This window comes from Oncorhynchus keta, chromosome 5 (genome assembly GCF_023373465.1).
Source record: "Oncorhynchus keta strain PuntledgeMale-10-30-2019 chromosome 5, Oket_V2, whole genome shotgun sequence".
In the NCBI taxonomy this organism is placed as follows: domain Eukaryota; kingdom Metazoa; phylum Chordata; class Actinopteri; order Salmoniformes; family Salmonidae; genus Oncorhynchus; species Oncorhynchus keta.
Genome location: NC_068425.1, coordinates 2,290,223 through 2,318,109, shown reverse-complemented (window position 1 = coordinate 2,318,109; position 27,887 = coordinate 2,290,223). Strand labels below are relative to the sequence as shown.

At 40.4% G+C, this 27,887-nt stretch overlaps 1 protein-coding gene across 2 annotated transcripts; it reads left to right on the top strand.

The window, feature by feature from the left end:
* The first annotated feature begins 841 nt into the window (after nt 1-841).
* Nucleotides 842-25,847, top strand: cln3 (CLN3 lysosomal/endosomal transmembrane protein, battenin). Of its 2 annotated transcripts, none has more exons than XM_035770654.2 (15): nt 842-1,248; nt 1,383-1,419; nt 5,085-5,181; nt 5,288-5,362; nt 5,697-5,776; nt 6,001-6,086; nt 14,323-14,395; nt 14,555-14,698; nt 15,839-16,005; nt 16,167-16,219; nt 16,525-16,593; nt 16,719-16,774; nt 19,830-19,923; nt 24,831-24,971; nt 25,152-25,847. In XM_035770654.2, exons 1-15 carry the CDS (start codon nt 1,194-1,196, stop codon nt 25,266-25,268), a joined length of 1,344 nt encoding a protein of 447 aa, XP_035626547.1. In that variant the 5' UTR covers nt 842-1,193; the 3' UTR covers nt 25,269-25,847. The 2 variants fall into 2 exon arrangements, with proteins under 2 accessions (XP_035626547.1, XP_035626548.1); XM_035770655.2 differs by having other exon boundaries at nt 845-1,248; nt 15,839-15,981.
* The last annotated feature ends 2,040 nt before the right edge of the window (nt 25,848-27,887 follow it).

Sequence of the window (27,887 nt, the reverse complement as noted above, 5' to 3'; positions counted from 1 at the left end):
TGCTTTGCTGCAGGAGGGCCTGGTGCACTTCACAAAATAGATGGCATCATGCGGTAGGAAAATTATGTGGATATATTGAAGCAACATCTCAAGACATCAGTCAGGAAGTTAAAGCTTGGTCACAAATGGGTCTTCCAAATGGACGATGACCCCAAGCATACTTCCAAAGCAAAATGGCTTAAGGACAACAAAGTCAAGGTATTGGAGTGGCCATCACAAAGCCCTGACCTCAACCCTATAGAAGATTTGTGGGCAGAACTAAAAAAGCGTGCCAACCTGACTCAGATACACCAGCTCTGTCAGGAGGAATGGGCCAAAATTCACCCAACTTGTGAAGGTTGTGGAAGGCTACCCGAAACGTTTGACCCAAGTTAAACAATTTAAAGGCAATGCTACCAAATACTAATTGAGTGTATGTAAACTTCTGACGAACTGGGAATGTGATGAATGAAATAAAAGCTGAAATAAATCATTCTCTCTACTATTGTTCTGACATTTCACATTCTTAAAATAAAGTGGTGGTCCTAACTGACCTAAGACAGTTTTTCACAATTCCTGACATTTAATCCTAGTAAAAATGTAAAAGTTTAAATGTATTTGGCTAAGGTGTATGTGAACTTCTGTCTTCAACTGTATAGCCACAGTTATTAATTATATTGCACAAGTGTCCAAGAAGTCCAAGAAGCTGGACATCATTACATCTGCAGCTGAGAAGTAACCTTGGCCTAGAGAGATATGCATGGTTATCAAAACGTCATGGCAGGGTAAGTCTATACAAAATAGGTTTTATGAGTATTATGACTCATACTGTGGTACTCCACTTGCAATATGTGGAACCAGCAGTGCGCTGTAGTATTTTCAAGGGGGGGATATTTCGCTGCTACACGCGATGTTTGTTGTTTTCCTTGAATCGGTCCGAAGTTGCAATGTCGTAAACAAGTATGAACCAAAATTTAAGCGATGAGAAAAACATTTTATACTAGTCAGTTAGCTATAACATTTTTCTATCTGCCCGAAGTTCTGTAAAAAATGCTGTCAAATCTGTGACGTATGGAAATTTGCGGAACACCACAAGATAACATTGAGGAAGTAGCTAGCTAGATTGCTAGCTAATCGGACAGCTGTGTAAGAATAACGTTAGATAGCTGTTTATGTAGCTGCTGTTTAATAATCGATTTAATTCGTTTTTAATCATGGACCAAGCAGTCAGCGTCAATGCAGACCCAGATATGCCATCTGACAGTGAAGGTAAATCGTGTGTCACACTTATGATTTGTTACACCGATCAGACAGATCACACTGCTGTGTGGATGGCTAGTTAGTAGGCTATTTCACTATTTATATTTTATTTTATTAACACCATCTCTCTCTACTGTCTGTAGGTCGTAGCTCGCGCTGGAGAAATTGGACTGGTTTTTGGTGAGTTTAGTTTTGGGATTATGTTCTACTGTGGTGAATGTGATGTGACATCAGAAACGAGCCTAGCGACCAGTGTTTCATTTCTTTAAATGTAACGTTATTTGAATCAAACCTATTTAGCTAGCTACAGTGAACACGGTTACATGCACACAATCTTGCGATTACTGTGGATAGTCAGGTTAATACAATAGTTTGTTTAAAATGTGTTTTACATGCTTCGACACGTGAAATCAGGCTGCTGATGGGACTTTTGATAAATGCAGAAAGTCGCCAATCAAGAAACATTCTACCACAGTGACCATGTTGTTTTTGCGTAGACTATTTGAATCGGATTTCGGACACACTGTATGAAGTTTGTATGTAAAAACAATTTATAAGATGCATATATATGTTTTTCCTAACTCACTTCACTCGCGCAAATGCACCAGTGTATCGCCGATTAAACTGTTAATATGTGCTAATAAATCGAAAGATTGCTCATAAAACCAAGTGTTTTAATCGGCGTATGTTTACGTCGATTATGACCTTACACCGATATAGATAAACAGAGTACGGTGTTTACATGACGACTTCCATACTCGCAGGCCTTACGCCATAAACAGTTGAGTATTGAATAATTGGTGCGCATGTTAAGTGGTCGATGGAATAGGATAGGCAAGCTGCAGGGCCTTCAGAAAAGTTTTCACACCCCTTGACTTTTTACCCATTTTGTTCTTACAGCCTGAATTTAAAAGGAATTCATTTGAGATTTGTTGTCACTGGCCTACACACAACACCCCATAATTGTATTTTATTTAACCTTTATTTAACTAGGCAAGTCAGTTAAGAACAAATTCTTATTTACAATGCCGGCCAAACCCTCCCCTAATCAGGACGACACTGGGCCAATTGTGCGCCGCCCTATGGGACTCCCGATCACGGCCGGTTGTGGTACAGCCTGGGATCGAACCAGGGTCGGTCGTGACACCTCTGCGCCACTCATGAGCACCTCTAAAGTGTTATGTTTTCCAACATTTTTTTAAACAAATGTAATTAAAAATGAAAAGCTGAATTGTATTGAGTCAATACGTATTCAACCTCTTTGTTATGGCAAGCCTAAATAATTTCAGGAGTAAAAATTTGCTTAACAAGTCGCATAATAAGTTGCATGGACTCACTGTGTGCAATAATAGTGTTTAACATTTTTTTTCAATGACTACCTCATCTCTGTACCTGACACATACAGATAATTGTAAGGTCCCTCAGTTGAGCAGTGAATTTCAAACACAGATTCAACTACGAAGACCAGGGAGGTTTTCCAATGCCTTTCAAGGAAGGGCACCTATTCTTAGATGGGTAAAAAAAAAACATCCATTCAATATGTTGAAGTTATTAATTCCACTTTGGATGGTGGATCAATACATCCAGTCATTACAAAGATACAGGCATCCTTCCTAACTCATTTGCCGGAGAGGAAGGAACCCGCTCAGGGGTTTCACCATGAGGCCAATGGTAACTTAAAAGCAGTTAGTTTAATGGCTGTGATTGGAGACAACTGAGGATGGATCAACAACATTGTAGTAACTCCACAATACTAACCTAATTGACAGAGTAAAAATAAGGAAGCCTGTAAAGAATACAAATGTTCCAAATCATGCATTCTGTTGGCAACAAGGCACAAAAGTAACACTGCAAAAAATGTGGCAAAGCAATTAACTTTTTGTTAATAAAACAAAGTTTTGTTTGGGGCAAATCCAATACATATTTTTCAAGCATAGTGGTGGCTGCATCATGTTATGGGTACGCTTGTAATCATTAAGGACTGGGCAGTTTTTCAGGAAAATCTATGGCAAGACCTGAAAATGGTTGTCTAACAATGATCAACAACCAATTTGACAGATCTTGAAGAATTTTGGAAAACAAAATGGGCAAATATTGCACAATCCAGATTTGGAAAGGTCTTAGACTTACCCGGAAAAAAAAAAAAAAAGTATTTTGACACTCCTTCAAATTAGTGGATTTGGCTATTTCAGCCACACCCGTGGGTGACAGATGTATAAAATAGAGCACACAACCATGCAATCTCCATAGACAAACATTTACAGTATAATGGCTTTACTGAAGAGCTCAGTGACTTTCAACATGGCACCGTCATAGGATTCCACCTTTCCAACGAGTCAGTTTGTCAAATTTCTGTCTTGCTAGAGCTGCCCCTGTCAACTGTAAGTGCTGTTATTGTGAATTGGAAACATCTAGGAGCAACAATGGCTAAGCTGCGAAGTGGTAGGCCACACAAGCTCACAGAACGGAACCGCCAAGTGCTGAGGCGCGTAGCTCCTCGGTGGCAACACTCACTACTGAGTTCCAACCTGCCTCTGGAAGCAACACCAGTACAATAACCGTTCGTCGGGAGCTTCATGAAATAGGTTTCCATGGCCGAGCTGCCTCACACCAGCCTAAGATCACCTTGCGCATTGCCAAGCGTCAGCTGGAGTGGTGTAAAGCTCACCACCATTGGACTCTGGAGTGATGAATCACACTTGACCATCTGGCAGTCCGACGGACATCTCTGGGTTTGGCGGATGCCTAGAGAACGCTACCTGCCCTATTGCATAGTGCAAACTGTAAAGTTTGGTGGAGGAGGAATAATGGTTTGGGGCTATTTTTCATGGTTTTGGCTAGGCCCCTTAGGTTCCAGTGGAGGGAAATCTTAACATCGCAGCATACATTCTATGCTTCCAACTTTGTGACAACAGTTTCAGCATGACAATGCCTCCGTGCGCAAAGTGAGGTCCCATAGGGAAATGGTTTGTCGATCGGTGCGGAAGATCTTGTCTGGCCTGCACAGTCTTGACTTCAACCCCATCGAACACCTTTGGGATGAATTGGAACGCCGACTGCGAGCCAGGCCTATTCACCCAACATCAGTGCCCGACCTCACTAATGCTCTTGTGGATGAATGGATTCAAGTGCCCGCAGTTCCATATTAATGCCCATGATTTTGGAATTAGATGTTCGACGAGCAGGTGTCCATAAACTTTTGGTTGGTTGTTTATATCAGTGTGTGTCCCCCCCGCTTTGACATGACAGAATACTTTGTGTATATTGTTGACAAAAAGGACAATTAAATACATTTTAATCCCACTTTGTAACACAACAAAATGTGGAAAAAGTCCAGGGGTGTGAATACTTTCTGAAGGAACTATATGTTGTAAAGACTGACTAAACCCCTCCTTGTAGATTCTGTCTGGCCCCAGCTATAAGTATGTATGTAGCCACAGCAGCCATTATGAAATTCTAAAATGGCTGCTGTGGCTTCTGCTTAGCTAGCATGAGGACAAAAACGTCAGTTTACTTAAAAACTAGCAGTCGTTCCTTCTACTCGGTGTAGCAGTTGGGACAATTCGTAGTACAACGCAATTGTCATACCTAGATTGAGGTACGTTTTCCAAGACATATCTTGCACTAGCTTCGCGGTGTCTTAATCTACATAGGAAGGCTGGCTACATCTTATCCTCAGTTTGCCCTACAACATCATTGCGTAGCCTCAGTGAACTTGCTATCATTCAGTGATACTTATCATCATCTCTGCATGCACTGAATGTTCTGAAATGCAGGCAATAGAAATGAATGATTTGAAATTCAACATTGTGTCTCCCACCTTTCCTCCTGACCCTTGTCTTCAGGTTGCTGGGGTTGTGCAATAACTTTGCGTACGTGGTGATGCTGAGTGCAGCCCATGACATCTTAAATCAACAAGGGTCTCACAACTCCACATCGCCTGTAAGAATGGGTTGTAAGAATGCTGTATCACCATAGCATTTGTATCTGTTGTTAGTATCAAAGTACTATATTGGCAATATTCTCTCTCCATGTCCTTCTTCTTCAGACCCCATCCACAGTTGCCTTGGACGTTGAAAGTGGAAAGAGAAGTCGTTACGACTGCAGCCCTGTTTCTACCGCGGTAAATAGAGATGCGCTGCAGCTGTGAAAGTGTGTGTGATCAAATGTTATTTCACTCAGCAGATGTTATTGCGGGTGTAGCGAAATTCTCGTGTTCCTCGCTCCAATAGTGCATAAATATTTTACGATTCACAACAACACACACAAATCTAAAGTAAAAGAATGCAGTTAAGAAATCTATAAATATTTGGACGAGCAATGTCGGAGTGGCATTGACTAAAATACAGTGTATATACATATGAAATGAGCAAAGCAGTATGTAAACATTTATTAAAGTGACCAGCCTGATCCTGCCTGGTTAACATGTGTGTGACCTCTCTGTCCCCCTTTCCAAGGCTGTTTTGTTGGCTGATATTCTTCCTACTCTCGTGATCAAGTTTTCTGCTCCATTCTTCATCCACAATCTCCCTTATGGGTAAGAGAAGGACAGATGGTGCTTTCCCAGTTGTCTTTGAATACTTTTTCTTACAGTAAATTAACATTGTAATAAGATGTTGTCAATGGCCGTATCTTAGCTTTTGCTAATCATAACATAATACAGAAACAATATTATCCTACATTACCAGTTTGTTTGAGTTTGCAAAGGTTTGCAAATTTTGAGTGCACATGTCAATTTGGAGATTGTGTTTTTGTCCACAGTTTCCGAGTGTTGGTATGCGTTGCAACAGCGATTGCAAGCTTCCTTGTGGTGTCCTTCTCTTCTACCATGTGGATAAGCGTTTTGGGTAATGTGTGTGTGTGTGTGTGTGTGTGTGTGTGTGTGTGTGTGTGTGTAGGCCTATGTTTGTGAATGGGGATGGAAACGTTTGAGATATGATCATTGATCACTATTTTAATTCCTAGAACATTGCAGCTCTGACATTTCCCCTGAAACCAGACACTATCTCACTGATATGGTAACCATGGGGATCTATCAGCCAGTCAGCAGTTCTGTTAATAGCTGATTTAGCTGATTAATTAGCTGATTTAGCTGATTAATTAATCTTTATAAATTTTTATTTAATGTTTATTTAACTAGGCAAGTCAGTTAAGAACAAATTCTTATTTACAATGACAGCCTAAATCAAATACAATTGTATTGGTCACATACACATTGTTAGCAGATGTTAATGCGAGTGTAGAGAAATGCTTGTGCTTCTAGTTCTGACCATGCAGTAGAATCTAACAAGTAATCTAACAATTTCACAAACAACTACCTTATACACACAAGTGTAAAGTAATTAATAAGAATATGTACATATAAATATATGGATGAGCGATGGCCGAACAGCATAGGCAAGATGCAGTAGATGGTATAGAGTACAGTATATACATATGAGCTGAGTAATTCAGGGTATGAAAACATTGTTTAAAGTGACTAGTGATACATTTATTACATCCAATTTTTGTATTATTTAAGTGGCTAGAGATTTGAGTCAGTAGCCACTCATTGTTAGTGATGGCTGTTTAACATTCTGATGGCCTTGTGATAGAAGCTGTCTCTCGGTCCCAGCTTTGATGCACCTGTACTGACCTCGCCTTCTGAATGATAGCTGGGTGAACAGGCAGTGGCTCGGGTGGTTGTTGACCTTGATGACCTTGTTCGCCTTCCTGTGACATCGGGTGGTGTAGGTGTCTTGGAGAGCAGGTAGTTTGCTCCCGGTGACGCGTTGTGCAGACCTCACTACCCTCTGGAGAGCCTTGCGGTTATGGGCGGAGCAGTTGCCGTTCCAGGCAGTGATACAGGCCGACAGGATGCTCTCGATTGTGCGTCTGTAAAAGTGTGAGTGTTTTTGGTGACCAAGCCAATTTTCTTCAGCCTCCTGAGATTGAAGAGGCGCTGTTGCGCCTTCTTCACTACGCTGTCTGTGGGTGTAGCAATTTCAGTTTGTCCATGATGTGTTCCCCCCTGTAACTTAAAACTTTCCACTTTCTCTGCTACTGTCCCGTCAATGTTGGTAGGGGGGTGATCCCTCTGCTGTTTCCTAAAGTCCATGATCATCGCCATTGTTTTAATATATAATAATAATAATATATGCCATTTAGCTGACGCTTTTATCCAAAGCGACTTACAGTCATGTGTGCATACATTCTACGTATGGGTGGTCCCGGGAATCGAACCCACTACCCTGGCATTACAAGCGCCATGCTCTACCAACTGAGCCACAGAAGGACCAAGGTTTTGTTGAGTGTGAGGTTATTTTCCTGACAACATACTCCGAGGGCCCTCACCTCCTCCCCGTAGGCAGTCGTGTCATGGTTGGTAATCAAGACTACCACTGTAGTGTCGTCTGCAAACTTGATGATCAAGTTGGAGGCGTGCATGGCCACGCAGTCATGGGTAAACAGGGAGTACAGGAGAGGGCTGAAAACGCACCCTTGTTGGGCCCCAGTGTTGAGGATCAGCGGGGTGGAGATGTTGTTTCCTACCCTCACCACCTAGGAGCGGCCCGTCAAAGTCCAGGACCCAGTTCCACAGGGTGGAGTCGAGACCCATGGTGTTAAATGCTGAACTGTAGTCGATGAACAGCATTCTTACATAGGTATTCCTCTTGTCCAAATGGGTTTGGGCAGTGTGATTACGATTGCGTCGTCTGTGGACCTATTGGGGCAGTAAGCAAATTGGAGTGGGTCGAGGGTGTCATGTAGGGTGGATGTGATATGATTCTTGACCAGTCTCTCAAAGCACCTCATGATGACAGAAGTGAGTGCTACGGGGCAATAGTCTTTTAGCTCAGTTACCGTAGCTTTCTTGGGAACAAGAACAATGGTGGCCCTCTTGAAGCATGTGGGAACAGCATACTGGGATAGGGAGAGATTGAATATGTCCGTAAACACACCGGCCAGCTGGTCTGCGCATGCTCTGAGGACGTGCCTTGGGATGCCGTCTGGGCCGGCAGCCTTGCGAGTGTTAACACGTTTAAATGTTTTACTCACATTGGCTGTTTAGTTTGTCTGGGAGCAAGACATTGGGGTCTGTGACGGGGCTGGTTTTATTTTTGTAGTCCGTGATTGACTGTAGAACCTGCCACATTCCTCTCGTGTCTGAGCCGTTGAATTGCGACTCTACTTTGTCTCTACTGACGCTTAGCTTGTTTGATTGCCTTGCGGAGGGAATAGCTACACTGTTTGTATTCGGTCATGTTTCCAGTCACCTTGCCCTGATTAAAAGCAGTGGTTCCTGGGAACAGTGGGTTAACTGCCTTGTGGTTCAGAACGACACATTTTTTTCCTTGTCAGCTCAGGGTTTCAATCCAGCAACCTTTCGGTCATGTGTATATTAACCTCTCTGCGCACGCTACATAAATAGTCATATTAAACATTCATGAAAATACAAGTGTCTCACATGTATCGAAAGCCTAGAATCTTGCAAATCCAACTGCGTTGTCAGATTTAAAAAAGGATTTACTGCGAAAGAATACGATGTGATTATCTGAGCATAGAGCCCCATAAAAAAAAACAATTTTAACCAGCACAGGCGTAACATAATCACAAACTGCATTAAAATAAATAGTTTACCTTTGACGATCTTCGTCTGTTTGCAATTCCAATGCTCATTGTTACACAATGAATGATCTTTTGTTTGATAAAATTTTGTGAACCGTGTCGTGAATTCCGTCTCATTCCATTTGACGACACATTCCAGGTAAATAACCCACACAAAACGTGAATTTTCTAGTCATGTTTGGTTTCACTGCAATCAACTGGTTTGTTTGTAACACAATCAAATGTGATGGGCCATTTCGCGGGACGTATTGACTGAAAGAAACTGATTTGAAGACAACAAGTCATGACATCATTGTGCACCAATGATTTGCTTGCTGTTTCGTTGATTGACTGTTTTTTAACCCAATGACCACTGATCGTCTTGGAATCTAGCTGGGTAGATAGCCAATGAGCTGAGCTAAACAGTAATACGCCATGTTTATGTGTTGCAAGACCAACCCATGTCGTAAGCTACAGCTTAACGAGAGTCATTCGCTTTTGAAGTTTCATACCGGAAGGAGCTACACATATGACACACTGCATTGTTTGGTAAACGCGCAGATTCAGCTGTATATATGTATCAATCATTATGGCGACTAAGTCAGGGAAAGCTACATCTAAGTCTAGATATACAGATGTACACACAATTTTAGAATAAATTGATTGGGAAAGTGAGACAGAGATTGTTGTAGGATGCTTCATTTAGCGATTGTGGAGGAATATTTTTTTGAACATGCTAATGCCCTTGTTTGAAACTAATAATAGAAAATATTATTTGTGATTTTTTACAATTTATTTTAGAAGCAATATATAAACATGTAATGTCATGCAATGTGAGATGCGTGTGTCTGCCACCCCACCCCAACCCACATGAAATAGCCTGTTTGAGGCCGTTGAGGAGAGGGAAGGACCACATCAATGGCAAAAGTGAAATGGAGACAGTAGATACAGCTGGTCTGTCATAATATAATAGAGACAGTAGATCTAGCTGAAATGTCATAATATAAGAGAGATAGCAGGTAATAATAATATAATAATATATTCAACCTTCAACCTTCTATATATATCTGTTTATTATACCTGTTGATACAGGGCTCATACAGTGGGGCAAAAAAAATATTTAGTCAGCCACCAATTGTGCAAGTTCTCCCACTTAAAAGATGAGAGAGGCCTGTAATTTTCATCATAGGTACACTTCAACTATGACAGTCGAAATGAGAAAAAAAAATCCAGAAAATCACATTGTATGATTTTTAATGAATTTATTTGCAAATTATGTTGGAAAATAAGTATTTGGTCACCTACAAACAAGCAAGATTTCTGGCTCTCACAGACCTGTAACTTTTTCTTTTAAGAGGCTCCTCCTCCTCTTGAAATGTTCCACGTTGACTGACCTTCATGTCTTAAAGTAATGGACTGTCATTTCTCTTTGCTTATTTCAGCGGTTCTTGCCATAATATGAACGTGGTCTTTTACCAAATAGGGCTATCTTCTGTATACCACCCCTACCTTGTCACAACACAACTGATTGGCTCAAACGCATTAAGAAGGAAATAAATTCCACAAATGAACTTTTAACAAGTCACACCTGCTAATGGAAATGTATTCCAGGTGACTATCTCATGAAGCTGGTTGAGAGAATGCCAAGTGTCAAGGCAAAGGGTGGATTTTTTTTATTCTACAATGTAGAAAATAGTTCAAATAAAAACCCTGGAATGAGTAGGTGTGTCAACTTATGACTGGTAGTGTGTGTGTGTTTTCGTTAAGTATTCAGACCCCTTGACTTTTTCCACATTTTGTTACATTACAGTCTTATTCTAAAATGGATTAAATACATGTTTTAAAATCCTCAGCAATCTACAGACAACACCCCATAATGACAAAGCGAAAAACAAGTTTAGACATTTTAGCACATTTATTTCAACTTAAAAACTGATAACTTATCTACATAGGTATTCACACCCTTTGCTATGAGACGAGAAATTGAGCTCAGGTGCATCCTGTTTCTGTTGATCATCGTTGATATATTTCTAGAATTTGATTGGAGTCCACCTGTGGTAAATTCAATTGTTTGGACATGATTTGGAAAGGTGCACACAACTCTCTATATAAGGTCCCACAGTTGACAGTGTATGTCAGAGCAAAAACCAAGCCTTGAGGTTAAAGGAATTGTTCGTAGAACGCTGAAACAGTATTGTGTCAAGGCAAAGATCTGGGGAAGGGTACCATAAAATGTCTGCAGCATTGAAGGTCCCCAAGAACACAGTGTCTTCCATCATTCAAAAATGGACGAAGTTTAGATCCACCAAGAATCTTCCTAGCGCTGTCGGCCCGGCCAAACTGAGTAATCGGGAGAGAAGGGCCTTGGTCAAGGAGGTGACCTGGATGAAACCTGGCACCATCCCTACATTGAAGCGTGATAGTGGCAGAATCATGCTGTGGGGATGTTTTTCAGCGGCAGGGGTTGGGAGTCTTGTTAGGATTGAGGGTAAGATTAACGGAACAAAGTACAGAGAGATCCTTGATGAAAACCTGTTCCAGAGCTTGCAGGACCTCAGACTGGGGCGAAGGTTCACCTTCCAACAGGAGAACAACCCTAAGCACACAGCTAAGACAACACAGGTGTGGCCTCAGGACAAGTTTCTGAATGTCTTTGATTGGCCCAGCCAGAGCCCGGACTTAAACCTGAGGGGATCTGCAGAGAAAAATGGGTGAAACTCCCCAAATACAGGTGTTCCAAGCTTTTAGCAGTTCGCTTTATTTTTTATAATATATTACACTTGTTCTTCCTTGAATAAGTTCCTCTATTTGTTTTGGTTTTCCACATATTCTGTGCCCCTGGTACCGTTTTTATTGCTATCTATCTGTACTGTTAGTCCTGCTATTTCCTTTGTTAATATGAACTCCTGACCTAAATTGCTATTTTTTTTAAAGATGAGTTTTGAATTGCATGTCCTCTAAAGGAACATTTTAAAAGTGTCCCATACAATAAGGGGATCTGACTATGTTATGTTGGAAAAAGTCCATTATAAATGATTCTTTCTTGGTTAAAAACAAGTTGTCATCCAATTTCAAATATCCTTTTCTCAAGACATGGTGCTTTGCATTCAGGCCAAAGAGTACATTCTTTGTCTCATCAGTCCACAGAATCCTTTACTTTATGATCTGAGTCTTTCATGTCTTTTTGCAAACTCCAGGTGTGCTGTCGTGCCTTTTTCTAAGTAGTGGCTTCTGTCTGGCCACTCTCTTATAAAGCCCAGATTGGTGAAGTGCTCTAGAGACCGTTGTCCTTCTGGCAGGTTCTCCTATTTATGACAAGGAACTCTGTAGTTCTGTCAGAGTGGTCATTGGGTTCTTGGTCACCTCACTGACCAAGGTCCTTCTTTTTTTTCTCTCTATTTTTTCAATTTCGCAATGATGGAGACCACTGTGCTCTTGGAAACTTTCAACACTCTAGAAATAGTTGTATACCCTTCCCCAGATGTATGCCTCATCACAAATCTCGACGATCTATGGACAGTTCCTTGGACTTCATGGTATAGTTTCTGCTCTGACATGAGCTGTCAGCTGTGGGACCTTTTTTATATAGTTTTTTTATTTTGTAAATCATGTCCAAACTGAGTTGGCCACAGGTGGACTCCAATCAAGTTGTTGTGACATATCAAGGATGTTCAAGTGAAATTGGATGCACCAGAGTGTCATAGCAAAGGGGTGTGAATACTTATGTAAATTAGATGTATCTGTATTTCATTTTCAATATATTTGCGAAAATGTCAAAACATATTTTCACTTTGGCATTATGAGGTAGATGGGTGAGAAACATTTTGAATTTAGGCTGTAAAACAACACAAATGTGGTATAAGTCGAGGGGTATGAATACTTTCTGAAGGCGCTATAGTTTTAACCATGTTTTGAATCTTAACCTTATTTGTTTACAATGATATTGTTTACCAACAATGGAGTAAAACAGACTTGCATTTGGTTTTTTTTGATGGGTTAGGACAGTTGAACTAAGCTCATGAAGCATTTATAAGTATTCTTCAAGAATCCATGGCTATATACTGTATATAGTTTAAAAATAATGTACCAATCCCAGATAGACCCTTTCAACTCACAAGAAAGGCAGAACTTAATGACTTCAGAAAGTATTCACACCCCTTTTCCATTTTGTTGTATTACAGCCTGAATTTAAAATGTATTGAATTGAGAATTTGTCACTGGCCTGCAAACAATACCCTATAATGTCAAAGTGGAATTTTGTTCATTACAAATTAGAAGCTGAAATGTCATGAGTCAATAAGTATTCAACCCATTTGTTATGGCAAGTTCAGGAGTAAACATTTGCTTAACAAGTCACAAGTTACATGGGCTCACTCTGTGTGCAATAATAGTGTTTAACATGATTTTTTTAATGACTACCTCATCTCTGTACCCCACACATACAGATAATTGTAAGATCCCTCAGTCAAGCAGTGAATTACAACCACAAAGACCAGGGAGGTTTTCCAATGCCTCGCAAAGAAGGGGACCTATTGGTAGATGGTTAAAAAAAAAGAAGCAGACATTGAATATCCCTTTGAGCATGGTGACGTTATTCATTACACTTTGGATGGTGTATCAATACACCCAGTCACTACAAACATAGACATTCTTCCTATCTCCGTTGCCAGAGAAGAAGGAAACAGCTCAGGGATTTCACCATGAGGCCAATTGTGACTTTTTAAAAAAACAGTTAAAGCGTTTAATGGCTGACATAGTGGAAAACCGAGGATGGATCAACAACATTAGTTATTCCACAATACTAACCTAATTGACAGAGTGAAAATAAGGAAGCCTGTACAGAATATAAATGTTACACAACATGCATCCTTTTTGCAACAAGGCACTAAAGTAATACTGCAAATAAAAAATGACAATGCAATTACTTTTTTGTCCTGAATACAATGTATTATGTTTTGGACAAATCCAATACATTTCGGAGTACCTCATTCTATATTTTTGAGCATAGTGTTGGCTGCATCATGTTATGGGTAGACTTGTAATCGTTAAGGACTGGGGAGTACTTTAGGATACAAAATTAAACGGGATGGAACTAAGCACAGACAAAATCCTAGAGGAAAAGGAAATGAGATTTCTGTATTTCATTTTCAATAAATTAACAAAATATGAATATCCCTTTGAGCATGGTGATGTTATTCATTACACTTTGGATGGTGTATCAATACACCCAGTCACTACTAAAAACATGTTTTCAGTTTGACATTGAGGTATTACTTATTTTATTTAGTCCATGTTGAATTCAGGCTGTAACAACAAAATGTGGAATAATTCAAGGGAAATGAATATGTTCATAAGGCACTGTATTACAATTGTTACACCCTTACTCGATATGCTGTGAGGCGGTATTTTAACCATTCATTTTTGAAACCCTATTATTATGTGTATCGTATTAGAGTACATATTTGCATCCATATTAAAGTACTGTGTATCTTTTAGGTGTGATCTTTGCCAGTGTGAGTGCTGGACTGGGAGAGCTCTCCTTCCTCTCTCTCACTGTCTTCTTTAGCAGGTAGACTATCTCCCTGATTTACTAACAGTTCTGTAAGTTGTTTACTTTGCAGCTCTTTTTTTTACATTTTTTTTTACATAAGGTATTCTCACTCAAACCCCTCTCAATATTGTTTTCCCGACACTCTCACCCCGTGTCTCTTTCTATCCGCCTTCTTAGAGATGTGTTGGGGGGCTGGGGCTCGGGCACCGGTGGAGCAGGTGTGGCCGGGGCTCTGCTGTACTCTGGTCTCACGCAGGCTGGCCTCTCGCCCAGGAACACGCTGCTCATCATGCTGGTCATCCCTGTAGCCATGGTGATCAGGTCAGTCCCAGGGGTGAAAGTAAGGTAGTTCGGTACGGCGTACTGGCAAAATAAATAGTGGGGGTACGCTGTGCCAGAAACATGAGCCTATCACAATAATTCAAGCAAATGTAAATGAATCTTTAGGCTTTTATGCCATTATTTATCATTACCGTACGTCAGAGGCATGAACATTTTGCGAATGGTGGTATAACCTACGCTCAAAACTGCGACGTGGTTCCACGAGAACACTAACATTTTGCCAAGGGAGAGATGAGTGGCGCGAGGACAGCAGTGGGTGCATCAATTCTCAAATCGCCAAATGTCATTACATTTATTTGGTGTTTTGTGTAACCGATGTCTCTTTCCATTCACCAGTTTGGAGGCTGGAAATATGTTGTGAGTGGATGAGCGTGTGTCAGTAGTCTAGTAAAGGAGCCCTTTTAAGTGATAGTTTGACAAGCGCATGCACACACAGGAGGTCCCATACCGGGAAGAAATGAGTTCTATACTGAACAAAAATATAAACGCAACATGTAAAGTGTTGGTCCTATGTTTCATGGGCTGAAAATAAAAGATCCCAGACATTTTCCATACGCACAAAAAGCTTATTTCTCTAAAAGGTTGTGCATAATTTGTATGTCCAACCAGCTTCACAACCGCCGCCGACAATGTGTAACCATGGTAGCCATTGCCCAGGACCTCCACATCCGGCTTTTTCACCTGAGGGATCTTCTGAGACTAGCCACCCGGGCAGCTGATGAAACTGAGGAGTATTTATGTCTAATAAAGCCATTTTGTGGGGTAAAACACATTCTGATTGGGTGGGCCTTGCTTCCATGTGGGTGGCCCTCCCAGGCCCACATATGGCTTCACCCCTGCCCAGTCATGTGAAATCCATAGATTACGGCCTTATGAATTTATTTCAATTGACTGATTTCCTTATATGAACAATAACTCAGTAAAATTGTTGAAATTGCACGTTGCGTTTATATTTTTGTTCGGTATGCTTTCACCCCTGGTCGGTCCCATAAACAATGTTGATGTGATAAGTTAATGTGTTGTTAGGTGAGTGGGAAAGGATCACTCTCCTTTTATGTCAGTTTATCTGAACCCTTCACCCCCTTTTTGTCTCTTCCTTTTCCCCCACTTTCCCCTCAGCTATTTTTTCCTGCTAGTCTTCCCCCCATCCTTCCCACAGTGGAAGTGCAGGGAGGTGGAGTCTGTGAGGGGCAGAGACTCACAGAGCAGGCAGCCCCTATTGGATGACACTGAAGAGGAAGAGCGGGAGAAAGGTGCTGAAGGTGTGTTTATCATGTCAGCATGTGGTAAGATAAAGAATGTTGAGGAAAGTGATGTGTGGTAATATGGATGTTTAACACAATATATTTTTAAGTAATGAAATATTACATTTTAATTGTCAAATATTTTGTAGGACATTGATTAACCAAACAGCCCATCTTCACTTCCTTCCTTCTGAATATAACAGAAGACAAGGTCACTGGACCACTGACATGTATTGAGAAACTACACATCACTAAAGTGAGTTTGAAGTCACTTTTGAAAAGTGGACTTGGTCTGTACCATTTTCAGATTAAAAAGTTATACTCTCTCAAAGTTGGCCCAGACCAAGGTAAGCCAGGCCAAAATCTCATTTTTTCCCAGTTGATACAAACTCAATTCCCCAATGTGATAGACACAGAACAGTTTTACTTTAATTTCATTTTCACATGTGCTAAATAATCAGTTTAACCCTGGCCTAGTAAGTTTTAGTCAGTCTTGATGTGCTCCAGTACTATATGTGTTATTGCCAATCTGCTAATATCAATTCTACCGCCTCCCCTCAGGGTCTGCTGAGGTTTGTGGTTCCGTTAGGAGTTGTCTACTTCGCGGAGTACTTCATCAACCAGGGCCTGGTGAGTAGGCCTCTGTCGCCCCTTGGCAGTTTATAGTGTCACTGCAATTAGTTGATATTCTCACCATCACTTCCATTCTCATTGTATAGTATGGATGACCCCTAATTTTTCAACTTTCTTTACAGTTGGAACTCCTATATTTCCCAAACTTCTATCTCTCCCATGCAGAGCAGTATCGCTGGTCAGTACCATTCAGAATATATACAGTTGAAGTTAGGAAGTTTACATGCGCTTATCTTGGAGTCATTAAAACTCATTTTTCAACCACTCCATAAATTTCTTGTTACAAACTATAGTTTTGGCAAGTCGGTTAGGACATCTACTTTGTGCATGACACAAGTAATTTTTCCAACAATTGTTTACAGACAGATTATTTCACTTTATCACATTTCCAGTGGGTCAGAAGTTTACATACACTAAGTTGACTGTGCCTTTAAACAGCTCGGAAAATTCCAGAAAATGTCATGGCTTTAGAAGCTTCTGATAGGACAATTGACATCATTTGAGTCAATTGGAGGTGTACATGTGGATGTATTTCAAGGCCTACCTTCAAACTCAGTGCCTCTTTGCTTGACATCATGGGAAAATCAAAAGAAATCAGCCAAGACCTCAGAAAAAATTGTAGACTTGTAAGACCACAAGTCTACAGGTCTGGTTCATCCTTGGAAGCAAAAAATGGTAGACTTCCACAAGTCAATCCACAAGTCTGGTTCATCCTTGGAAGCTATTTCCAAACGGCTGAAGGTAACATGTTCATCTGTACAAGCAATAGTACGCAAGTATGAAGACCATGGGACCACACAGCCGTCATATCACTCAGGAAGGAGATGCGTTCTGTCTCCTAGAGATTAACGTACTTTGGTGCGAAAAGTGCAAATCAATCCCAGAACAACAGCAAAGGACCTTGTTAAGATGCTGGAGGAAACGGGTACAAAAGTATCTATATCCACAGTAAAATGAGTCCTATATCGACATAACCTGAAAGGCCACTCAGCAAGGAATAAAAAAGCCAGACTACGGTTTGCAACTGCACATGGGGACGAAGATTGTACTTTTGGGGGAAATGTCTTCTGGTCTGATGAAACAAAAATATAACTGTTTGACCATAATGACCATCGATATGTTTGGAGGAGAAAGGGGGAGGCTTGCAAGCAAAAGAACACCATCCCAACCGTGAAGCACGGGGGTGGCAGCATCATGTTGTGGGGGTGCTTTGCTGCTGGGGCGACTGGTGCACTTCACCCCAAAAAAATCCTCCGTCATGATGACATCTATATGGATATATCGAAGCAACATTTCAAGACTTCATTCAGGAAGTTAAAGCTTGGATGCAAATGGATCTTCCAAATGGACAATGACCCCAAGCATACTTCCAAAGTTTTGGCAAAATGGCTTAACCTTTCTAGGGCAGGCTAGCGGAACCCCCTCGACAACATTCCGCTCAAAAGGCAGCGCGCGAAATTCAAAAATATTTTGGGGAAATATGTAACTTTCACACATTAACAAGTCCAATACAGCAAATGAAAGAAGCTTCTTGTTAATCTACCCATCGTGTCCGTTTCAAAAAGGCTTTACAGCGAAAGCACAACATATGATTGTTAGGGCATAGCCAAGTCAAAAAAAAACACAGCCATTTTTCCAGCCAAAGATAGGAGTCACAAAAAGCAGAAATATAGATAAAATTAATCACTAACCTTTGATCTTCATCAGATGACTCTCATAGGACATCGTGTAACACAATACATGTATGTTTTGTTCGATAATGTACATACTTATATCCAAAAATCTCAGTTTACATTGGCGCGTTACGTGAAGTAATGTTTTTATTCCAAAACATGCGGTGATTTTGCAGAAATACTCAATAAACATTGATAAAAGATAGTGTTACTCACAGAATTAAGAGTTATCCTTAATGCAACCGCTGTGTCAGACTTTTAAAAAACTGTATGGAAAAAGCATAATCTGAGTACGGCGCTCAGAGCCCAATCCAGCCAAAGAAATATCCGCCATGTTGGAGTCAACCGAAGTTAGAAATAACACTATAAATATTCACTTTCCTTTGATGATCTTCATCAGAAGGCACTCCCAGGAATCCCAGTTCGACAATAAATGACTGATTTGTTCCATGAAGTCCATTATTTATGTCCAAATAGCCACTTGTTGTTAGCATGTTCAACCCAGTAATCCATCTTCATGAGGCACGAGCACTACATCCAGACAAAAACTCGAAAGGTTACGTTACAGGTTGTATGAAACATGTAAAACGAAGTATAGAATCAATCTTTAGGATGTTTTTAACATAAATCTTTATTAATGTTCCAACTGGAGAATTCCTTTGTCTGTAGAAAAGCAATGGAACGCGAGGTAACTCTCACATGAATACAAGCCCATGGCACTCTGCCACACACCTGGCTCATTCCCCTCTCATTCAGCCCCCCTTCACAGTAGAAGCCTCAAACAAGGTTCTAAAGACTGTTGACATCTAGTGGAAGCCTTCTGAAGTGCAAAGTGACCCCACAGACACTGTATATTGGAAAAACTACAAACCTCAGATTTCCCACTTCCTGGTTGGATTTTTCTCAGGTTTTTGCCTGCCATAGGAGTAATGTTGTACTCGGACATCACTCAAACAGTTTTAGAAACTTCAGAGTTTTCTATTCAATACTAATAATAATATGCATATATTAACATCTGGGACAGAGTAGGAGGCAGTTCACTCTGGGCACGCTATTCATCCAAAAGTGAAAATGCTGCCCCCTATCCCAAAAATGTTAAGGACAACAAAGTCGAGGTATTGGAGTGGCCATCACAAATCCCTGACCTCAACCCTATAGAAAATTTGTGGGCAGAACTGAAGAACCGTGTGCGAGCAAGGAGACGTACAAACCTGACTCAGTTACACCAGCTCTGTCAGGAGGAATGGGCCACAGTTCACCCAACTTATTGTGGGAAGCTTATGGAAGGCTATTTAAAGGCAATGCTACCAAATACTAATTGAGTGTATATAAACTTCTGACTCACTGGGAATGTGATGAAAGAAATACAATTTTAAATAAATCACTCCTATTATTCTGACATTTCACATTCTTCAAAATAAAGTGGTGATCCTAACTGACCTAAGACAGGGAATTTTTACTACGATTAAATGTCAGGAATTATGAAAATCTGAGTTAAAATGTGGTGTAAAGCTGGTGTAAAGCTATTAACTCACATTCTTTGTGTGTGTGTGTGTTCAGGTACCAGACACTGTACCAGGTGGGAGTGTTGGTCTCACGATCCTCTCTCTGCTGTGTGAAGTTCAGGAGAATCTGGGCTCTCTCTCTGCTTCAGGTGAGTGAACAATAGATGAGATGCAGTACCTGTCAGAAGTTTGGACACCTACTCATTCCAGGGTTTTTCTTTTCTTTTTACTATTTTCTACATTGTAGAATTATAGTGAAGAGATAAAAACTATAAAATAACACATGGAATCATGTAGTAAACCATAGTGTTATACAAATATATGTTTTATATTTGAGAATCTCCTAAGTAGCCACCTTGATGACAGCTTTGCACACTCTTAGCATTCTCTGAACTAGCTTCACCTGGAATGATTTTCCAACAGTCTTGAAGTAGTTCCCACATATACTAAGCACTTGTTGGCTGCTTTTCCTTCACTCTGAGGTCCAACTCATCCCAAACCATCTCAATTGGGTTGAGGTCGGGTGATTGTGGAGGCCAGATCATCTGATGCAGCACTCCATCACTCTCCATCTTGGTCAAATAGCCCTTGAAAAATGACAGTCCCAAACCAGATGGAATGGCGTATCGCTGCAGAATGCTGTGGAAGCCATGCTGGTTACGTGTGCCTTGAATTCTAAATAAATCACTGTCACCAGCAAGCGGTGATGAAATTGTCGGCCATGCCATTTTATCAGCCGGTAACTGTTATGCAAATAACTGCCTGTCTCACGGTAATAGTCCTTCTAAATAACAAAACGTTTAGCATCTTTGGGCTTCCACGCACAGCCTACAAGCCACTCTGATGCAGATCTTTGGAACATCTGCATTTTAAAAAGCCTAATAAATCCATTTAATATAGCCTACACCATCACAATAAATTAATTATTTTAAGCAGATCTAAAGAACCATTATATGAAGAAAATGTAGCATATACCGAAGAACAGAACAGCATATTTTGAGTTGTCCTCATGTTAGGCCCTGATCTGGCTCTGCCATATGGCTGTGGGCTACACTAATTCTTTTTACAGGATTTTCTTAGAATTCCGTGGCATTATTTGATAGGAAGAAGAATATAATAGAAAGGATATTGACTTCAGATGGTGTGCCCACATATGGCTATTCTGTGTTGTGGTTAACAAAGTGATCATTTGAAACAGGTCCTTCTATATGCTGAATATGTAGTTATGTATGCAACTTTAGTTGTGCGACTAATGATGCTTTGAAAAGAGTTGGATGAAAGGCAATCGCTCTGCTGTTTCTTTCTCAGGTTGCAGGTTAGACTATTCTCAATTTAATGTTGTCTTTCCATACTAAATAATATACTGAACAAAAATAAACACAAAATGCAACAATTTCAAAGATTTGACTGAGTTACAGTTCATGTAAGGAAATCAGTCAATTGAAATTAGTTCACATGACTGAGAATACAGATATGCATCTGTTGGTCACAGATACCTTTAAAAAAAAAAGAGGCTGGATCAGAAAACCAGTCAGTATCTGCTGTGACCACCATTTGCCTCATGCGGCGTGACACATCTACTTTGCATAGAGTCAATCAGGCTGTTGATTGTGGCCTGTGGAATGATGTCCAACTCCTCTTCAATGGCAGTGCAAAGTTGTTTGATATTGGCGGGGACTGGAACACGCTGTCGTACACGTCAATCCAGAGCATCCCAAACATGCTCAACAGGTACCATGTCTGACTATGCAGGCCACGGAAGAACTTGGAACTATGTAGGCCACGGAAGAACTGGGATATTTTCAGCTTACAGTAATTGTGTACAGATCCTTGCGGCATGGTGCCGTGCACGACAATGAGCCTCAGGATCTCGTCACGGTATCTCTGTGCATTCAAATTGCCATCGATAAAATGCAATTATATTTGTTGTCCGTAGCTTATGCCTCCCCATACCATAACCCCACCATGGGGCACTCTGTTCACAACGTTGATATCAGTAAACCCGCTCGCCCACACGACGCCATACACATGGACTGCGGTTATGAGGTCGGTTGGACGTGTTGCCAAATTCTCTAAAACAATGGAGGTGGCTCTGGTGAACATTCCTGCAGTCATCATGCCAATTGCATTCTCCCTAAAAATTTGAGACATCTGTGGCAACTGGCTCTAACCAGAATAGAAAGAGTGGGAGGCCCCGGTGCCCAACTGATCAATCAAGAGGACAAGTACATTTAGTGTCTAGTTTTAGGAAGAAGCCTCACAAGTCCTGAACTGGCAGCTTCATTAAATAGTACCCACAAAACACCAGTCTCAAACGTCAACAGTGAAAAGGCGACTCCGGGATGCTGGCCTTCTAGGCCATTTTTATTTGGTACTATGCCTTGAAAAAGTATTCACACCCCTTAGATTTTTCTACATTTTTATTTTGTTACAGCCTGAATTTAAAATGGATTCAATTGAGATGGTCACTGGCCTATACACAATACCTCATAATGTAAAAATTGAATTATGTTTAGACATTTTTACAAATGAATTAAAAATCAAAAGCTGAAATGTCTTGAGTTAAGTATTCAACCCCTTTGCAAGCCTAGATAAGTTCAGAAGTAAACATTTGCTGAACAAGTCACACGAGTTGCATGGACTCACTCTGTGTACAATAAGTGTATAACGACTACCTCATCTCTGTACCACACACACACAATTGTAAGATGCCTCAGTCAAGCAGTGAATTTCAAACAAATTTAACCACAAAGGTTTTCCAATGCCAAGGCAGCAGCTAATGGGGAACCATAATAAATACAAATGATGTTCTAACTTCTAAAAGTAACTGTATCCACTGGCAAATTGGGAGAGAGTGAGGTGATTGCCGTGTAAGATCCAACATAATATTTTGCGGCAGTGTTGCCTGTCAGCATTAATCATCTCTGATTGAGAGATTCAAGGAGCTATCATTGTTAAGTAACAGATGCAAAGCATTGAATTTACATTCATGCACTTCTGAATTAATTTAGTATCTTTGCCAAGAAGCATTTAACTGCAGGGTACATCCACATATGGAGGAATGTGCCTACCTGATTTTAGGAGTTGGGGTCCATTTAATCGTAAAACGATTCCTCTGTGTTAAATACCGTGTGTGAACAGACAATGTATAAATTGATGGTTCAGATTACGGGATGCCAAAGTCATGTTTTTCAATGTTTTGTTCCAGTTAAAGGGTTGTTCCGATTTCAATTAGATCTGTGGACCATTTCTTTTATGACTAGCTCAGAATGAGCTTTCCAAAAGTGTTCTATATTATAGAGATCAGTCCTTTTCAGGAGCCCAGATCATTTATTTATAAATCCAAGCATTGGATGGTTCGGTAGTTGGGTTTGCCAGGGGACTCCATAGGCCAGCAAAGCTGAACTAAATTGTAAATCTAGAAAAAAGATTTGCCTGGTATGTATCGGTCTTTCAGTTCTTGGAATGTTCACGAACCATTACTATCCATGATATCCGCGAGGGTATGGATTTCACATTTGGACCATTGGGGGGGATACAAAAGGCCACCCTCCAGATCACAAGGCATTATTGTGAAATATTGGAGTATAGGCATGTCATTTAGAATCCCAGTTATATCGATTTTCAATTTGACGCCATATAGAAATTGTGTGATCAATAATAGGACCAAAGTGTAGTTTACATTTGTTTAAGGGTTATATCAGTGAAGAACACCTCTTCCAGGGCAATAGGAGACACCATATTTCACTCTATACTCCGCAACGGGGCGGAAGAATCATGTCTAAACCAATTTAGGATGGAACGAAATGCTAGTGCCTGGAAATACAATTTAAAGTTCGGTACGGATAGTCCTCCTACGTCTTTCCCTCTTAAAGTTTTTTTCATTTGATCCGGGCTCGCTTATCCTGCCATATATATTTAGAAACTGCATTGTGATTTTATCCAAATAGCCAGAAGGGGAAGCATTGAACTCAGCCATGGAAATATATTCATTTGGACAGATATGCCATTTAAAGCTACTGAGATATTAGTCAGTCTCATCTCACTGTCAGAGCAGCTCACAGATTACTGCACCTGTACATAGCCCACCTATAATTTAGCCCAAACAACTACCTCTTTCCCTACTATATTTAATTTATTTATTTTGCTCCTTTGCACCACATTATTTTTATTTCTACTTTGCACATTCTTCCACTGAAAATCGACCATTCCAGTGTTTTACTTGCTATATTGTATTTACTTTGCCACCATTGCCTTTTTTTACCTTTACCTCCCTTATCTCACCTCGTATATAGACTTGTTTATACTGTATTATTGACTGTATGTTTGTTTTACTCCATGTGTAACTCTGTGTCGTTGTATGTGTCGAACTGCTTTGCTTTATCTTGGCCAGGTCGCAATTGTAAATGAGAACTTGTTCTCAACTTGCCTACCTGGTTAAATAAAGGTGAAATAAAACGTTTTAAAAATTAAGTGTTTGATTAGATTTTTGGAATGCATTTGCATTGAATTAGAGGGACAATAGAGCGCTGAGTACCAGGTCATTAGCGACTGGCTGTTAGCAAGTTTGGTAGGCTACTAATGACCATCGGCAACATCAGAGTGCAGTTTTGGAGAAGCATAGTTACCGTGACTCAACTGTCATGTGGAATTTGACTGCGGTCATGACTCGTGATTTGCCGGTGTGGTGGTAATACGGTCAGCGTAACAGACCTAGTGGTGGAGCTATAACTTTCTCTGATCTTTATCTCTCTCCACCTGGCTTTATATTTTCTTCTTCCTCCCCTCTAGCTCCCCCACCATCCCCACCACTACCTTTTTTACCCTTATTCATAAAGCGTCTCAGTGTAGGCGTGTTGATCTAGGATCGGGTCCCCCCCTGTCCATGTCATTTTATTGTCCTAGATCAGCACTCCTACTCTAAGATGCTTTGTGAATACGGGCCCTGGTCCCTCAGTGTGTGAACGCGGTGTTGCTCTGTCTCCCTCAGTGTGTGAACGCGGTGTTGCTCTGTCTCCCTCAGTGTGTGAACGCGGTGTTGCTCTGTCTCCCTCAGTGTGTGAACGCGGTGTTGCTGTTATTGTCGGTGTACTACCAGTTCCTGCCCAGTGCATGGCTGGTGTTTGTGATCGTCCTCTACGAGGGGTTGCTGGGAGGAGCTGCATACGTCAACACATTCTACTTCATCAGCAAGGAGGTCAGTCACCTGTGTGTGTGTGTGTGTGTGTGTGTGTGTGTGTGTGTGTTGTTTGTTTGTTGTTTGTTTGTGTGTGTAAGGTTGTGTTTATGTCAATATATAACATTAGCTGGAGGGTCAGCGATCGGACATGTTTGTGTGTGTTTGCGTGCCACTCCCCTTTCCCCTCTCTCCCTGCAGACTGGAGACAGACAGAGGGAGTTTGCCATGGTGGCAGCCAGTGTAGGAGACAGTCTGGGCATCGCCATCTCCGGCCTCATGGCTTTCCCAGTCCACAGATACTTCTGCTCACTATGAGAGATAGTAGAGGGATAAAGACTGGTGGGAAGTGCAAAAGAGGTAGTATCATGTTTTGAAGTGCTTGGTATTTCCTTGGAGGTCTGAAGAAGAGACTCTCTGCAGCTGGGGTGGATGGAAATTGCTGATAATTATTGTTATGCTTAAATTAGAGGTCTGTTCAGACATCTTCCTGCACCTTAGCAACCTTGCTGGGTGTGTGGTAGATTCCTCCATTTACTTAGAAATCACATTGTTACGACTGGTACAAGTTTCATATTACTTCGAAAGATAACAGTCACTAGCCAACTGTAACTTTAATATTTCTGCCATCACCAAGGACGTTTGTCAATGTGCCTTTGATAATTATCAGGATTGTATGTTTTAATATATTTATCTTTTCACTACATTCCAATGTCTAGTATCCTGCTAATATTTGTTTTAAATGTAACCACTAACTTTTTCTTTGCTGCTATTGTTGAGTTACTGTTATAAAATTGTGAATGCTCTAACTTGCTCTACTAACAGTGTTTACATGTGGTGGGCTTGTATGATCAATGTTCAACTTTTGAAAACTGACCTGAGATTCTACAAGTGATTTAAAATAAAAAAAATGATTTTGAATCAAATGTGTGGTTTATTGTTCTGTAGGCCTACTTTGTTTTTAAATAAGATAAATTGCATAATTAAAGCTAGAATCCTTAGTTGCTACATCCATTTTGACTTTTAAATTAATTATACAGTTGAAGTCAGAAGTTTACATATACATTTTAACTCAGTTTTTCACAATTCCTGACATTTAATCATTGTAAATAATTCCCTGTCTTAGGTCAGTTAGGATCACCACTTTATTGTGAAATGTCAGAATAATAGTAGAGTGATTTATTTCAGCTTTTATTTCTTTCATCACATTCCCAGTGGGTCAGACGTTTACATACATTCAATTAGTATTTGGCAGTATTGCCTTTAAATTGTTTAACTTGGGTCAAATGTTTTGGGTAGCCTTCCACAAGCTTCCCACAATAAGTTGGGTGGATTTTGGCCCATTCCTCCTGACAGTGCTGGTGTAACTGAGTCAGGTTTGTAGGGCTCCTTGCTCGTACACGCTTTTTCAGTTCTGCCCACACATTTTCTATAGGATTGAGGTCAGGGCTTTGTGATGGCCACTCCAATACCTCGACTTTGTCCTTAAGCCATTTTGCTTTGGAAGTATGCTTGGGGTCATTGTCCATTTGGAAGACCCATTTGTGACTAAGCTTTAACTTCCTGACTGATGTCTTGAGATGTTGCTTCAATATATCCAGATAATTTTCCTCCCTCATGCCATCTATTTCGTGAGGTGCACCAGTCCCTCCTGCAGCAAAGCACCCCCACAACATGATGCTGCCACCCCATGCTTCACGGTTGGGATGGTGTTCTTCTGCTTGCAAACCTCCCCCTTTTTCCTCCAAACATATTTATGGTCATTATGGCCAAACAGTTCTATTTTTGTTTCATCAGACCAGAAGACATTTCCCCAGAAAGTACAATCTTTGTCCCCATGTATAGTTGCAAAAAGTCTGGATTTATTTATGGCGGTTTTGGAGCAGTGGCTTCTCCCTTGCTGAGCGGCCTTTCAGTTTGTCGATATGGGACTTATTTTACTGTGGATATAGATACCTTTGTACCTGTTTCCTCCAGCATCCTCACAAGGTCCTTAGCTTTTTCTTTTGATTCTCCCATGATATCAAGAAAAGAGGCACTGATTTTGAAGGTAGGCCTTGAAATACATCCACAGGTACACCTCCAATTGACTCAAATGTTGTCAATTATCCTATCAGAACATTCTAAGGCCATGACATTTTCTAGAATTTTCCAAGCTGTTTAAAGGCACAGTCAACTGACTCACTGGAATTGTGATACAGTGAAATAATCTATAAACAATTGTTGGAAAAATGTATTGTGTCATGCACAAAGTAGATGTCCTAACCGACTTGCCAAAACTATAGTTTGTTAACAAGAATTGTGGGGTGGTTGAAAAATGAGTTTTAATGACTCCAACCTAAGTGTGTAAACTTCCAACTTCAACTGTTTATACCCCTTGATTATTGAAGAATATAACTTGTAAATGCCACATGAGCTAAGTTCAACTGTCGTACCAAGTCAGAACCCAAACTATAGGCTTGTTTACTCCCAGTGTTTAAAAACAATGTAAATGTAAACAACTATTTCATAGCCTCAAAACATGGTTAAAATGATCATTTTGATATGAAATGAGACCCACCAACAGATGCATATCTGTCTGTATTCCCAGTCGTGAAATCCATAGATTAGGGCCTAATTTATTTATTTCAGTTGACTGATTTCCTTACATGAACTGTAACTAAAATATTTTAAATTGTTGCATGTTAAATTTAGATTTTATGTGCGCTAAACAAAAAAACAATATATATATATATATACATTTTCCTTCAAGTTTATATATTTTTTAAGTACTAATGTTAGTGTCTGCACTACAACAACAAAAAAGACTTAAATACATGTAACATTGTCCTTACAACATTCAATTAAAATTCTGTAGAATTCCATCAATTCTTCTGGGGAGTGCCAATGGCTTCAAAGCCTCTCATTGGCCAATACATAGAAAATGCCATCGGGGGG